We start from the raw sequence: 13,661 nt of genomic DNA, 5'->3' as shown, positions 1-13,661 counted from the left end.
CTGTAAACAAGTGTCCCCAAGCAGTCACCACCCAATAAGTCAAGGAAACTGAAGTTCCCAGAGAGTAAACTTAGAAAAAGGGCAGAGAAAAGTTCCATAAAATCTTCTTTATGACTTGAGGGTGGCAGGTTGGCAGCCCAGAGCTAACCTTCCTGGTCACTTATCCCAAGGATGAGTCAAACAAACAGCGAGAGAGCAGGCAGTTCACAGTGAGAGGTTAGAAAGCCAGGTGTGGTGGCATGCCTACGTCTCAGCACTGGTGAGACTGAGAAGGAGCAGGGAAAGTTCCAGGACTTACTGGCTATAAAGAAAGATCCTGAGTCTTCCCAAACCAGAATCAGGTTGTGGCACATGCCTTTAACCCCAGCACTAGGAAGGTCGGTAGATCTCTGAGTTTGAAGCCAGCTTGGTCTACAGTGTGTGTTTCAGGACAACCAGAGCTACATAGACCCTGTCTGGAAAAAACAAAACAAAATAAAAAAACAACAAAAAGGGAACCAGTGACCTCTGCTAAACCAGGCCTGAGCCAGCGACCTCTTTGGGAGAGGCAAGCCCAAATGCCCTCTGGGATTGCAGAGGGACCTCCCAGAGAGCGCCAAGTGACCTCCAGGGTGACTGGCTCCAAAACAAAAAGCAACCATCCGAGTCTTGAATCCACTAGCACTTGAAGAGTGATCACCAGAGACATGAAACCCACTACACCAATCAGAGAACATGGGTAAGCAACACCATGAGAGCAACACGGCACCAGGAAAAACTTGTGGCTCTACAACAGCAAAGCCTGAACACCCTAATACAGATGAAGCAGAAGAAAACGACCAAAACATAACTTTAGGAGAATGATTGATGTCCTTAAAAAGGAAATAAAAAATTCCCTCAAAGAAATGGAGGAAAAGACAAACAAAAAATTGGAAGAAGTCAACAAATCCCTTAAAGAAAACCAAGAAAAAACAATCAAACAGATGAAAGAAACAATGCAAGACTGGAAAATTGAAATAGAGACAATAAAGAAAGAACAAACCAAGGGATTTCTAGAAATGGAAAATATGGGAAAACAATTAGGAACCAAACATGCAAGCATAAACAGTAGACTACAAGACACAAAAAGAGAGAATCTCACGCGCTGAATATATGATAGAGGAAACAGACTCATTGGTCAAAGAAAACATTAAATCTAACAAAATCTTAACACAAAATATCCAGGAAATATGGGACACCAAGAAAAGAACATACCAAAGAATAACAGGGATAAAAGAAGTCCAACTCAAATATGTATTCACAGAAAATATATTCAACAGAATCATAGAAGAAAACTTTCCCAACGTAAAGAAGAATATGCATATGAAGATACAAGAAGCTTACAAAACACCAAATAAACTAAATAAAAAAAATTCCCTTTGGCACATAACAATCAAAACACTAAACACACAGAATAAAGAAAGAATATTAAGAGCTGCAAAAGAAAAAGGGGTCAAGAAACATATAGAGGCAGACTTATCAGAATTACATCTGACTTCTCAAATGAAACAATGAAAGCCAGAAGGACGTGGTCAAGTGTTATACAGACATTGAGAGACCATGAATGCCAGACCAGACTACTATACTCAGCAAAACTTTCAGTCACCATAGACGGACAAAACAAGACATTCCATGACAGAACCAGATTTAACCAATACCTAGCCACAAGCACAGCCCTACACAAAGTACTAGAAGAAAAACTCTAACCCAAGGAAGTTGGCTGCATTAACAAAAACATAACAATGGCACTGGGTTTTGATCCTACTGCACGTACTGGCTGTGTGGGAGCCTAGGCTGTTTGGATGTTCACCTTACTAGACCTGGAAGGAGGTGAGAGGTCCTTGGACTCCCCATAGGGCAGGGAACCCTGACTGCTCTTCCGAGGGAGAGTTGATTGGGGGAGGGGGAGGGAAATGGGAGAATGGGAGGCGGTGACGGAGAGGAGACAAAAATCTTTAATAAATAAATAAATAATGATTTTTTAAAAAAAAAAAACACAGACAATAGATGATCTCACAGCAGCAAATTCCAAAGAAGAAGAAAAAAACACATACAGTACCATCATCAACAATGAAAACTAAAATAACAGGAGCTAGCAATAGCTGGTCATTAATATCCAAAACAGAATCCATCCTTCTGCTGCATATAAGAAACACATCTCAACCTCAAAAACAGACATAGTCTCAAAGTAAAGGGTTGGGGGGAAAAATTACAATCAAATGGACCTAAGAAAGAAGTGGGTGTAGCTATCCTAATATCTAACAAAATAGACTTCAAACTAAAATCAATCAAAAGAGACAAAGAAGGACATTTCATATTAGTCACAGGAAAAATCCATCAAGAGGAAATCTCAATACTGAACATCTATGCCCCAAATACAAGGGCAACCTCATATGTAAAAGAAACACTTCTAAAGTTTAAATCATGCATTAAATCTCACACAGTGATACTGGGAGACTTTAGGACTTCACTCTCACCATTGGACAGGTCAATCAGACAGAAAATTAACAGAGAAATAAGGGAACTAACAGACGTTATGACTCAAATGGACTTAACAGACATCTATAAAACATTCCATCCAAACAGAAAAGAATATACCTTCTTCTCAGTACCTCATGGAACCTTCTCAAAAATTGACCACATACTAGGTAACAAAGCAAACCTCAGCAGATACAAAAACATTGAAATAACACCATGTATCTTATTGGATCACCGTGGCTTAAAATTCAACAGAAACACTAATTTCAGAAAGGCACAAACACATGGAAATTAAACAATGCTAAACTGAATCACCAATGGGTCAAAGGCAAAATAAATTTAAAACTTCCTAAAATTCAATAAAAATGACCGCACAGCATACCCAGATTTATGGAACACAATAAAAGCAGTGTTAAGAAGAAAGTTCATAGCACTAAATGCCTACACAAAGATGCTGGGGAAACTCCACCCCAGTGAGTTAACAGAAGAAAAAGAAGAAAACTCACCCAGGAGGACTACAGGGCAGGAAATAATCAAATTAAGAGCTGAAATCAACAAAATAGAAACAAAGAAAACAATACAAAGAATCAATGAGACAAAGAGTTGGTTCTTCAAGAGAAAACAATCAACAAAATAGACAAACTTTTATGCAAACTAACCAGAAGGCAGAGAGAGAATACCCAAATTAACAAAAAGGGGACATAACAACAGACATGGAGGAAATACTACTCCAAAAAATTGGAAAAATTAAAGGAAATAAACGATTTTCTGGATAAATATCACTTTCCAAAATTAAATCAAAACCAGATAAGCAAATTAAATAGACCTATAACTACTAAAGATCTAGAAACAGTCATCAAAAGTCTCCCACCAAAATAACCCCAGGATCAGGCAGCTTCAGCACAGAATTCTACAAGATTTGCAAAGAACTAATACTAATACCTATACTCCTCAAATTGTTCCACACAACAGAAACAGAAGGAACATTACCAAATCCTTTTTACGAGGCTACAGTTACCTTAATACCCAAACCACACAAAAAAGAGAATTCTTTACTAAAAAAGAGAATTACAAACCAATCTCACTCATGAACATTGATGCAAAAATACTAAATAAAATATTGGCAAGCCGAATCCAAGAACACATCAGAAAAATTATCCAACATGACCAAATAAGCTTCATCCCAGAGATGGAGGGGTGGTTCAACATGTGAAAATCTGTCAATGTAATTCACCGTATATATAAACTGAAACAAAATGATCGTCTCATTAGATGCTGAAAAAGCCTTCAACAAAATACAACACCCCTTCATGATAAAGGTCTTGGAGAGAGCAAGGATACAAGGAACATACCTAAACATAATAAAGGCAATATACAGTAAGCCAACAGCCATCATAAAACTAAATGGAGAGAAACTCCCAGCAATCCCACTGAAATCAGGAACAAGACAAGGTTGTCCATTCTCCCCGTATCTTTTTAATATAGTACTTGAGGTTTCAGATTGAGTAATAAGACACCAAAAGGAGATCAACAGGATACAAATCAGAAAAGAAGAAGTCAAATTCTCACTATTTGCTGATATGACTTTACATAAGCAACCCCAAAACTTCTACCAAGGAACTCCTAAAATTCATAAACACCTTTAGTAATATAACAGAATACAAGATTAACTCAAAAAACCAGTAGCCCTCCTTTACACAGATAATAAATAGGCTGAGAAAGAAATCAGAGAAACATCACCCTTCACAACAGCCACAAATAGCAGAAAATATCTCGGATTAACTCTAACCAAACAAGTGGAAGACCTGTATGACAAAAACTTTAAATCTTTGAAGAAATTGAAGAAGACACCAGAAGATGGAAAGATCCCCCATGCTCTTGGGTAGGCAGAATTAACATAGTAAAAATAGAAATCCTACCGAAAGCATCTACAGATTCAATGCAATGCCCATCAAAATCCCAGCAAAATTTTTTACAGACCTCAAAAGAACAATACTCAACTTCACATGGAAAAGCAAAAAACCCAGGATAGCCAAAAACAATCCTGTACAATAAAGAAATTTCTGGAGGCACCACAATCCCTGACTTCAAACTCTACTACAGAGCTAAGTATTGGAAACAGCCTGGTATTGGCATAAACAGACAGGAGGACCAATGGAATCAAATCAAAGGTCCGGGTATTAATCCATACACCTATAAACACCTGATTTTTTTCAAAGAACCTAAAAATAGAATATAGAAAAATGAAAGCACCTTCAACAAACGGTGCTGGCATAATGGAAGTCAAAGAACAAAAATAGATCCATATCTATCACCATGCATCAAAGACCTCAACATAAAACCAACTAAACTGAACCTCACAGAAGAGAAAGTGGGAAGTATACTTGAACGCACTGACACTGGAGACCACTTCCTAAATAGAACCCCAGTAGCACAGACGCTGAGAAAAACAATTAAATGGAACTTCCTGAAACTGAGACACTTCTGTAAAGCACGAAAGCCTACAGAATAGGAAACATTCTTCACCAACCCCACATCAGACAGAGGTCTGATCTCCAAAATATACAAAGACTTAAGAAATTGGTCATCAAAAGAACAAATAATTCAATTTTTTAAAAAACAGGGTACAGACCTAAACAGAGAACTCTCAACAGAGGAATCTAAAATGGCTGAAAGACATTTAAGGAAATGCTGCTCAACATCCTTAGTCATCAGAGAAATGCAAATCAAAACAACTCTGAGATTCCACCTTACACCTGTCAGAATGGCCAAGATCAACAACACTGATGACAACTTATGCTGGAGAGGATGTGGGGTAAAGGGAACACTCCTGTATTGCTGGTGGAAATACAAACTGGTACAGCTGCTTTGATATCATCAGTATGATGGTTTCTAAGAAACTTAGGAAACAATTTACCTCAAAACCCAGCAATACCACTTTTGGGTATTTACCCAAAGGCTCCTCAATAGTACCACAAAGACATGTGCTCAACTATGTTCTTGGCAGCTTTGTTTGTCATAACCAGAACCTGGAAACAATCTAGATGCCTCTCAACTGAAAATTGGATAAGGAAAATGTGCTACATCTACACAATGGAGTACTACACTGTGGAAAAAAATAGTGACATCTAAATTTGCAGGCAAATAGATGGAACTAGAAAACATCATATTGAGTGAGGTAACCCAGACCCAGAAAGACAAATAAAAAATGTACTCACTCATAGGTGGCTTTCAAACATAAAACAAAGAAAAACCAGCCTATAATTTACAACCCCAGAGAACCTAGACAACAAAGAAAAACCTAAGAGACATAAATGGATCTAATACACATGGGACGTAGAAAAAGACAAAATCTCCTGAGTAAACTGGGAGCATGGAGTCATGGGAGAGGAAGAGGAAGGGAGAGGAGTGGAGAAATATATATAGTTCAATAAAAATAATTTTTAAAAAAGGCTTACAAGGAAAAGAAACAACAACAAAAAACAAAACAAAACCCAAACTAGGAAGGCTTAGACTTGGTCTTCACTTGGGGAGGTGGGGGATGAGGTTAGATTCTTTGTGAGGGTTGCTGCTCCCATGCTAACAAATCAGGACCAAGATAGAAGATAACAGGCGCGTGAGTCAAATACCTCCTGGTACATCAGACTGATTGGAACCCGTAGCTCACAACCCTCCTCACTGCTCTCGCTAGCCCTATACTCTTCCTTTTACAGGACTTGCTGTGGGGCCCAGTATAATAAACTGCTTTTTAAAAATTGTAAGGCAAAGACTGACTTGATTAAGTTACTTATCCTCAGGACCCAAAAATTTACCCTTTAGCCAAAACCAAGGGTTTGAAAGTCACTAAAAGAAATGGATGAACAAAGTGACAAAGGCAATACCATCTTGTCCTGGCTATTTTTGTGTCTGTTTAGACTCGTCTCAATAGTCTAACCCACTCCCATCCCAAACATCCATGTCAGTCTTGGCAACACAGTTTGGATTTTCCATGACTCTCCTTGTAGTCTACAGAGTGAGTTCCAGGTCAGTCAGAATTAGGTAATAAGGCCGTCTTTTGATGGTGATGTTGTACTCATGTTGATGATGATGATGAATCTTTTTAAAAATCTAAAGACCAGGCACACATCTTCTAATCGTAGCACTTGGGAGGCTGAAGCAAGAGGACGAAGCAAGCCTATACTATACAGTAAAATCCAAGTCAAACTGTCCCAGCTAGATCTTGTCTCAAATAAACAAAACAAAATAACCTACTGAGTCGGGTAAGTCCCAGTTCAGCCACCTTAAAATTGGGCTATGAAGCAATAGATCCCAATTCAAATACTAACAGACAGATGCCACATGGACTCCATCCAGGAAGAACGCCAACCAGGTATGAGAAAGAACAAGCAAAGACAATAGACACTTGGCCTTCCAAGAGAGCAGCAGTAAGGAGGAATGGGTTCTACAGGTCTATTTTCCACTGCAGTGAGGCCCAGTGCTGTCCAATATCATTTAAGAGAAGCTAGAAATCCAGGTGTTTGTGTAAGATCCTCCAGTAAAATCCTCATATCAGAGATGGCAGCAGTTCACATAATTAAAGCCAAAAACCATAACTGGTGAATGGTACACGCCTGTAATCCCAGCACTTGGGAGGCTAAAGCAAGAGAATCAGAAGTCCAGGGTCATCCTCAGCTACATAGCAAGTTTGAGGCCATAAACTGGGCTATAAAAGTACAATAAAAAATAAAATATTAAAGACTAAGGAAATAAATAAAGCCAAGCCAGCCTAGAGGTAGACTAGATCTAAAACCCAATTCAGAACACATCTCTCAAACATACACACTAAAACACTGAAACCAGACTATTGGCACTAGCCTATAATCCCAGTACTCAAGAAGCTAAGGCAAGAAGACAGTAAATTTCAGGCTAGCCTGAGATACAAAGCAAGATTCTGTCTCAAAACAAAACCACAAAAAGCCAGGCATGGTGGCATACACCTTCAATCCCAACAATTAGAAGGTAGAGACCAACCTGATCTACACATCAAGTTCCAGACCATCATTATACAGAAGACCTTGTCTGTAAATAAATGAATACATTTTACTTAGCTTTATTTATTTGTTCAAATGTTGATTGAGCCTACTGGATGTGAGGCCCCAGGCCTAGGGGAAAACATGATCTCACTGGACTATTGCAAAACCAAATATACAAAGCACAGAATAGCATTTTATCCTGAATGTCTCAGAGAGAAGCTTCGAGGAAGTTTGAAAGCTATTCTACGGTTTTAGGTCATCTGCTCATGCAACAAGTAATTACTGCGCACCAGACAGTCTCAGATACTAAGATTAGAGTCACACACGCAACAAAGAAGTAAACTCTTTCACGTACGTATGAGAAAAGTTAAGCGCTGTGAGGTGAGAGCAGAAATTGGGTACAAGAAGTACAGGGTCAGGGGAAAGATACCTGAGGAGTCCCTGTGACTGCAGAGAAGAGAGGGCAGAGAGAGAGCAGGGCTAGATGCTCCACAGTTGGTTAAACAGGATGACTGGGGAGTCACTGAAGGGTGCTAAGCAGAAGGAAGGCAGGGTCTGGTCTTGGTGTCTCGGTCGGTCTCTCTCTCTACTGGGGAGCAGAGGAAAGGCAGGGTCTGTTCTCTATCTCTATATTCCCTCTTTTTTTTCCCAAGACAGGGTTTTTCTGTGTAACATCCTGGCTGTCCTGGAGCTCGCTTTGTAGACCAGGCTGGCCTCAAACTCAATAAAGTTCTGCCTGCCTCTGCCTTCCAAGTACTGGGTCTGGTGTCTCTTAATAGGATTTCTCTGGGCTGGAATTGGAGTTCTGTGAGGAAAATCTTGCCTAACAGCTGTCAGGCCCTGGATTCTAATCCCAGAATTACAAAAGAATAAAAATCAAAAATACATTCTCTGGCCGGGCAGTGGTGGTGCACGCCTTTAATCCCAGCACTCGGGAGGCAGAGGCAGGTGGATCTCTGTGAGTTCGAGGCCAGCCTGGTCTACAAGAGCTAGTTCCAGGACAGGAACCAAAAGCTACGGAGAAACCCTGTCTCGAAAAAAAAAAATACATTCTCTGGTTGCTGGGCTGATACTAGAACGCAGGGATCAGATGAAGGAAGAACAGAGAGAGAAGACTGTCAGGAAGCTGGGTGTGTGGTACAGGACTGTTATTCCAGTTACTGGGGAAGCTGAGGCAGGAAGATCCCAAGTTCAGGGCCCACGTGGGCTACAGAGTTGAAGGACAGCCTGGGTAACTTAGTGAGATTCTTGTCTCAAAATAGAAAGTAAAAACAGGGCTGAGGGTGGCAGTAGCTCAGTGTATAAAACCTTAGGTTCAGACCCCAGCCCTACATAAACAAATAGTGTCCAAAAGCAATAACAAAGCCTGGCAGTGGTGGTACACACCTTTAATCCTAGCACTTGGGGGGCAGAGGTGGATCTCTGTGAGTTCCAGGCCAGCCTGGTCTACAAAGCAAGTTCCAGAACAACCAAGACTGTTAACAGAAAAACTCTGTCTCGAAAAACCAAAAAAAACAAACAAACAATGTCGGCTCAGTAGATGGCACCTCAGGCCCCAGAAGACACCCCTGACTAGTTTGGATACATTCTACAAGAGCAGACAGATAAACAGTAGGAGGGAACAAGAACCAAGGACACCACAGGTTTTGGCCCCCAAGAGAAAGTTCCGAAGACAGGGCACCAAAGGTACCCCAGCTCCTCCCAGGATACAGCCATATAGAGATGTTCTTGAGTGTCGCTCCCCTCCCCCGCCAGAGGTTTCTGTGGACATCCTCCAAACAGAAGAGGCTGTCACCCACCACCATGTTCTCAAGGTGAAGCACCTTCAACACACACACACTGAAACGCACACACTCCCCAGACCCTGGTTTCAACCAGAGGCAGCTGCAATGAACACACACACACACACACATACACACACACCAGACCCTGGTCTCAGCCAGTGGCAGCTGCACTGAACACACACACACACACACACACACTCCCCAGACCCTGGTCTCAGCCAATGGCAGCTGCACTGAACACACACACACACACACACACACACACACTCCCCAGACCCTGGTCTCAGCCAGTGGCAGCTGCACTGAACACACACACACACACACACACACACACACATACACACACTCCCCAGACCCTGGTTTCAACCAGAGGCAGCTGCACTGAACACACACACACACCAGACCCTGGCCAGAGGCAGCTGCACCACACACACCAGACCTTGGTCTCAGCCAGTGGCAGCTGCACTGAACACACACACACACACACACACACACACACACATACACACACTCCCCAGACCCTGGTCTCAACCAGAGGCAGCTGCACTGAACACACACACACACCAGACCTTGGTCTCAGCCAGTGTCAGCTGCACTGAACACACACACACACACACACACACTCCCCAGACCTAGTCTCAATCAGAGACAGCTGCAGCTTCCTCTTGCAAGGACAAGGGACAAGGTCATGGATCAGGAACCAGAGCCTCTCAGGCCACTCCCACAGGTCCCCAAGCCATTTACCTAGTTATCTGGGCACCCTTACCCATCATTCTGGGCTGTGCTCACATGCTACATCCACCTGGTAAGGGAAGGGAAGGGGCCTGACTATGGCAATCAAGGGCTTAGGAGAGCAGAGGAACACAGGTGCAGGAGGAGAGGGGGTAAAAAAGGCTTTCCAATCACTTGCTACCCCAGGAGCATTCCACCAGTTAATCACCAAGATCCATTTGCTGCACTGGACAGGTACAGTGTTCAGGGGGTTGAATCAGCCCCCACAACCACTCAGTCCAGAGCATGCACTGCGGACCTGCTGCAAAATTCTGTGTCCAGATGTTCTCAGCAAAAATCAAGTATGGAAGAGTTCCACTTCCATCTACTGAGTGCTAGCCAGGTACTGAGCAGCACTGTTCCCAGCACTTTCAAGAATTCATTATTCAGCGTTCAAATTACCGACATTTGCTATGTACACCATTATTACATGTGGGGAAACTGAGGTACAGAGTAGAAAAGTAACCCATCTTAGATGCAGAACCAGGGTTTGAAAGCAGGGCACACAGGCACTTGTTCTGAGTCATCACATACATAACTGCCTGAGTCCTGTGCTCAGCTTCTAATATTTCCAATACTTCTATAATTAAGCATGAAATTAGTACTTTTCATTTTCTTTACTTTTTTGTTTATTTGTTTGGTTTTGGAGGTACTGGGAATCGAGCATGGGGTTTCACACATGCTAGGCAAGTGTTCACCCACAGAGCTAAATCTCTAGTTCTTTTTTTACATTTAATTTTGAAACAAGATCTTGCTTAATTGTCCGGGTTGGTCTTGAACTTGTGGTTCTCCTGCCTCAGCTTCTTCAGTAGCTAATGTAGCACATCTAAAAGTGACTCAGAGAGAAGGTCAGAAAAGCAAAACAGCCAGCCACTGGTTCTTACCTCTACCTCAGTCCAAAATGGCAATTCTGCCTCCAGGAATCCTCAGAATGAGACTGACTGAGAACTGTCTCCTCCCGTTTTATGTTCCTCTCTAGGTGTGCACCACTACCACCTGGTTTCTATGGCAGGTGTCTGGCACCAGTGTCTGGTCTGTAAGGCTGACTAGTGTGTCTGTTTTACTCTCATATGGGAACCTGCCTAAAGAGAAGACCAGTCACCATTACTGCCAAGCACAGTTCATTTATCTTAATTTTCTGTGGTAAAAAGTCCCTAAAAAGAAAGAACACAAAACTGGGTTTCTTGAGTAGGCTTCTTAGCTGATTAGAAGACAGAGAACACCCCAAACACATTTTAATCATCACTGCCCAGCAATAAAATACATCCTAGTATGAGCTGGCAAGATGCTTGCTATGTATGACCTGAGTTCAATCCTCAAGACCCTACATGATGGAGAGAACCATTGTATGCATACCCTCATACATATACATACAATATGTATCTATATATTATGTGTATGTATGTATATATGTATGTATATACAAAAATACACAAACTGGTAGAGAATCTAATGACTAGTCAACCTACTTTGAGTCACTACAACAGAAGAAAATAAACCAGGAAATATACCAGAATTCATGTGCCACTGAACCAGATGCCACCGGGTCCTTGCAGAGTAATTCTGTTATCTCCACACATGGCATAAAGGTAAATAAAGCACATACAGGTGTTTCTCTGTGGCAAACAGGCAGCGATCTCTTGCAGAAAGCCCTAGGGAAACCTCCAGTCTCGTGGCTTTAAAATGGGAGTCACATCCAAGCGCGGTAAGTTTCTCAACCAAAAATAGCACCCTTCCTCATCCAAAAGACTAAAGTCTGCCAGTGGGCCTTCATAGGCCCTCACTCCTATCAGGGAGGTAACTCAAAACAGTACAAGAAAGTACTTGTGGGCACTAATCAGAGACTAAGAAACGGGTGTTTTTCCTGTTTGTCAAACAGAAAAAAGAAAATCATTGTGGCCAGGCTCTCCTATTGTATTTACTAGATAATCAGAATAGCACGATTCACGATTGTTCTGGAACAATGGGCAAATCGCATTACAGGGACACGAAATCCACAAACACCGGGGATTAGAGCAATCAGTCAGGGAACCCAGCCTAGGATCACTTCAGAAGAAAGCTATCTGGAAAGGGCCTGAAGTCCCAGAACATACCCAAGGCCCAGCCTCAGCGCCTCACAGGGTGGAAGGCACTCCCCTGGGTACCAGGGTCCCGGGCATCTTCCACTGCACCCCAAACCGGCAAAGTGGGGCAGAAGGGAACTCCTATCCTTCTCTCTGTTTCCTTAAACCTTTCCGGTAGCATTTAGGCAGAAAGGAAGGAAACCATGAGAAAAACATGATATCAGAGTAACAGGGAGGTAATACAAACGGTGGGGAGATCCCCAACACAAGAGGTAGGAAGTCCCTTTTTAGAGCTTCTGCCCGGTGTTCAGAGATGGGGCATGTGCTGTGAATGGGGATCCTACCCCCACAAAATACGGCAAATCTCCCGCTTTGCTGCCTCCAGACCAAGCGTCCCCACCGGAGGGCTGAACCCCAAAAGCCGCGAAGCCCCTCCCCGCCCACGCCCAGCTCTCCCGGAACCGGGTCCCCAGAGTTTGACGGCGGCGACAGCGCTCGGGCCCGAGTGGCGGGTTCCCGCGTCTGCAGAGCGGGGCTCGGACTGGGGAGCGGCTGGGCCCGCGCGTCCCTGCGTCCCCCGCGTCCCCGGGACCTTTCCGGCCACCCCTTGCTCCCCACCCCCGCGGCCCACCACCTACCCAAAGCGGGTCGGAGCCATCAGCGCTGCAGAAGCTGCGCAGCGCCATGCGGGCGGCCGGCAGAGCGAGGAGCCGCAGCGCCGCGCGGTTGGCTCGCGTCACCGGGATGCAGTCCCGCCCCACCCCGCCCCGCCCCGCCCCGCGCCGCCCCGCGCGTGGGAGCAAATAAGGCCACTCGGTTCCCCGGAACTGGGCCTGCAGGCCTCGTCTGCAGCTCCCACCCCATGCCGGTTCCGAACGCCCGCACGGCCGCGTGGAACCCCGCGCTGGGTCCTCCACACCCTGGCTTCATCCCAGGCGATCCTAACTGTACAGCCTTTCCCCTGCTGCGGCATTTGGGGCTTGTTCCTTCTGGGATGTGAACTCACAAGAAAGGAAAGGGAACAGATGGGGAAACTGAGGCTCACAGAGGTGAGGAAACTTGTTCAGGGCCTCTGAACGAGTAGAAGTGGAGGTCGTTCGAATCCGGAGCCTTATGATTGATTGTATCCTAAACACTGAGCTCACCACCCTAAACTCTTGTTTGCCACCCCTCCTCCCATAGTCTGCAAAGCACCCTGGGAATTCTCCCACTCTGAGTGCAGCCAGGAAATAAGTCCTTTCATGTTGTTTCTTGGTAGGGATTTGGGGGATTTGGAGACAGGGTCTCGTATAATTAAGTTCTGGCCTCTAACACACTACTTAGTAGAAGATGGCCTTGAACTTCTAATCCTCCTGCCTCCACTTTGGTTTTTATTTGTTTATTATTTTGAGAAAGGTTTCTCTGTGTAGTCCCTGGCTGTCCTGGAACTCTATTTGTAGATCCATTTGCCTCCCAAGTGCTGTGTTTAAAGGCATGCTCCACCAGGCCTGGCCATGCCTCTGCTTCGAGATAACCTAGCCTACTGAGTTAATGTG

The 13,661-nt window shown here is 43.6% G+C and overlaps 1 protein-coding gene across 1 annotated transcript in view; it reads right to left on the bottom strand.

The window, feature by feature from the left end:
- Nucleotides 1-12,866, bottom strand: part of Abcc1 (ATP binding cassette subfamily C member 1 (ABCC1 blood group)) — a 151,980-nt gene extending 139,114 nt beyond the window's left edge. The window contains exon 1 of the mRNA XM_075942117.1: nucleotides 12,765-12,866. Coding sequence (XP_075798232.1) covers nucleotides 12,765-12,812 — 48 coding nt within the window. The 5' untranslated portion in view covers nucleotides 12,813-12,866. The remainder of the gene's footprint in view (nucleotides 1-12,764) is intronic.
- Between the last annotated feature and the right edge of the window lie 795 nt (nucleotides 12,867-13,661).

This window comes from Microtus pennsylvanicus, chromosome 11 (assembly GCF_037038515.1).
Source record: "Microtus pennsylvanicus isolate mMicPen1 chromosome 11, mMicPen1.hap1, whole genome shotgun sequence".
NCBI classification, from domain to species: Eukaryota; Metazoa; Chordata; class Mammalia; order Rodentia; family Cricetidae; genus Microtus; species Microtus pennsylvanicus.
This window is presented reverse-complemented; position numbering and strand designations above follow the sequence as displayed.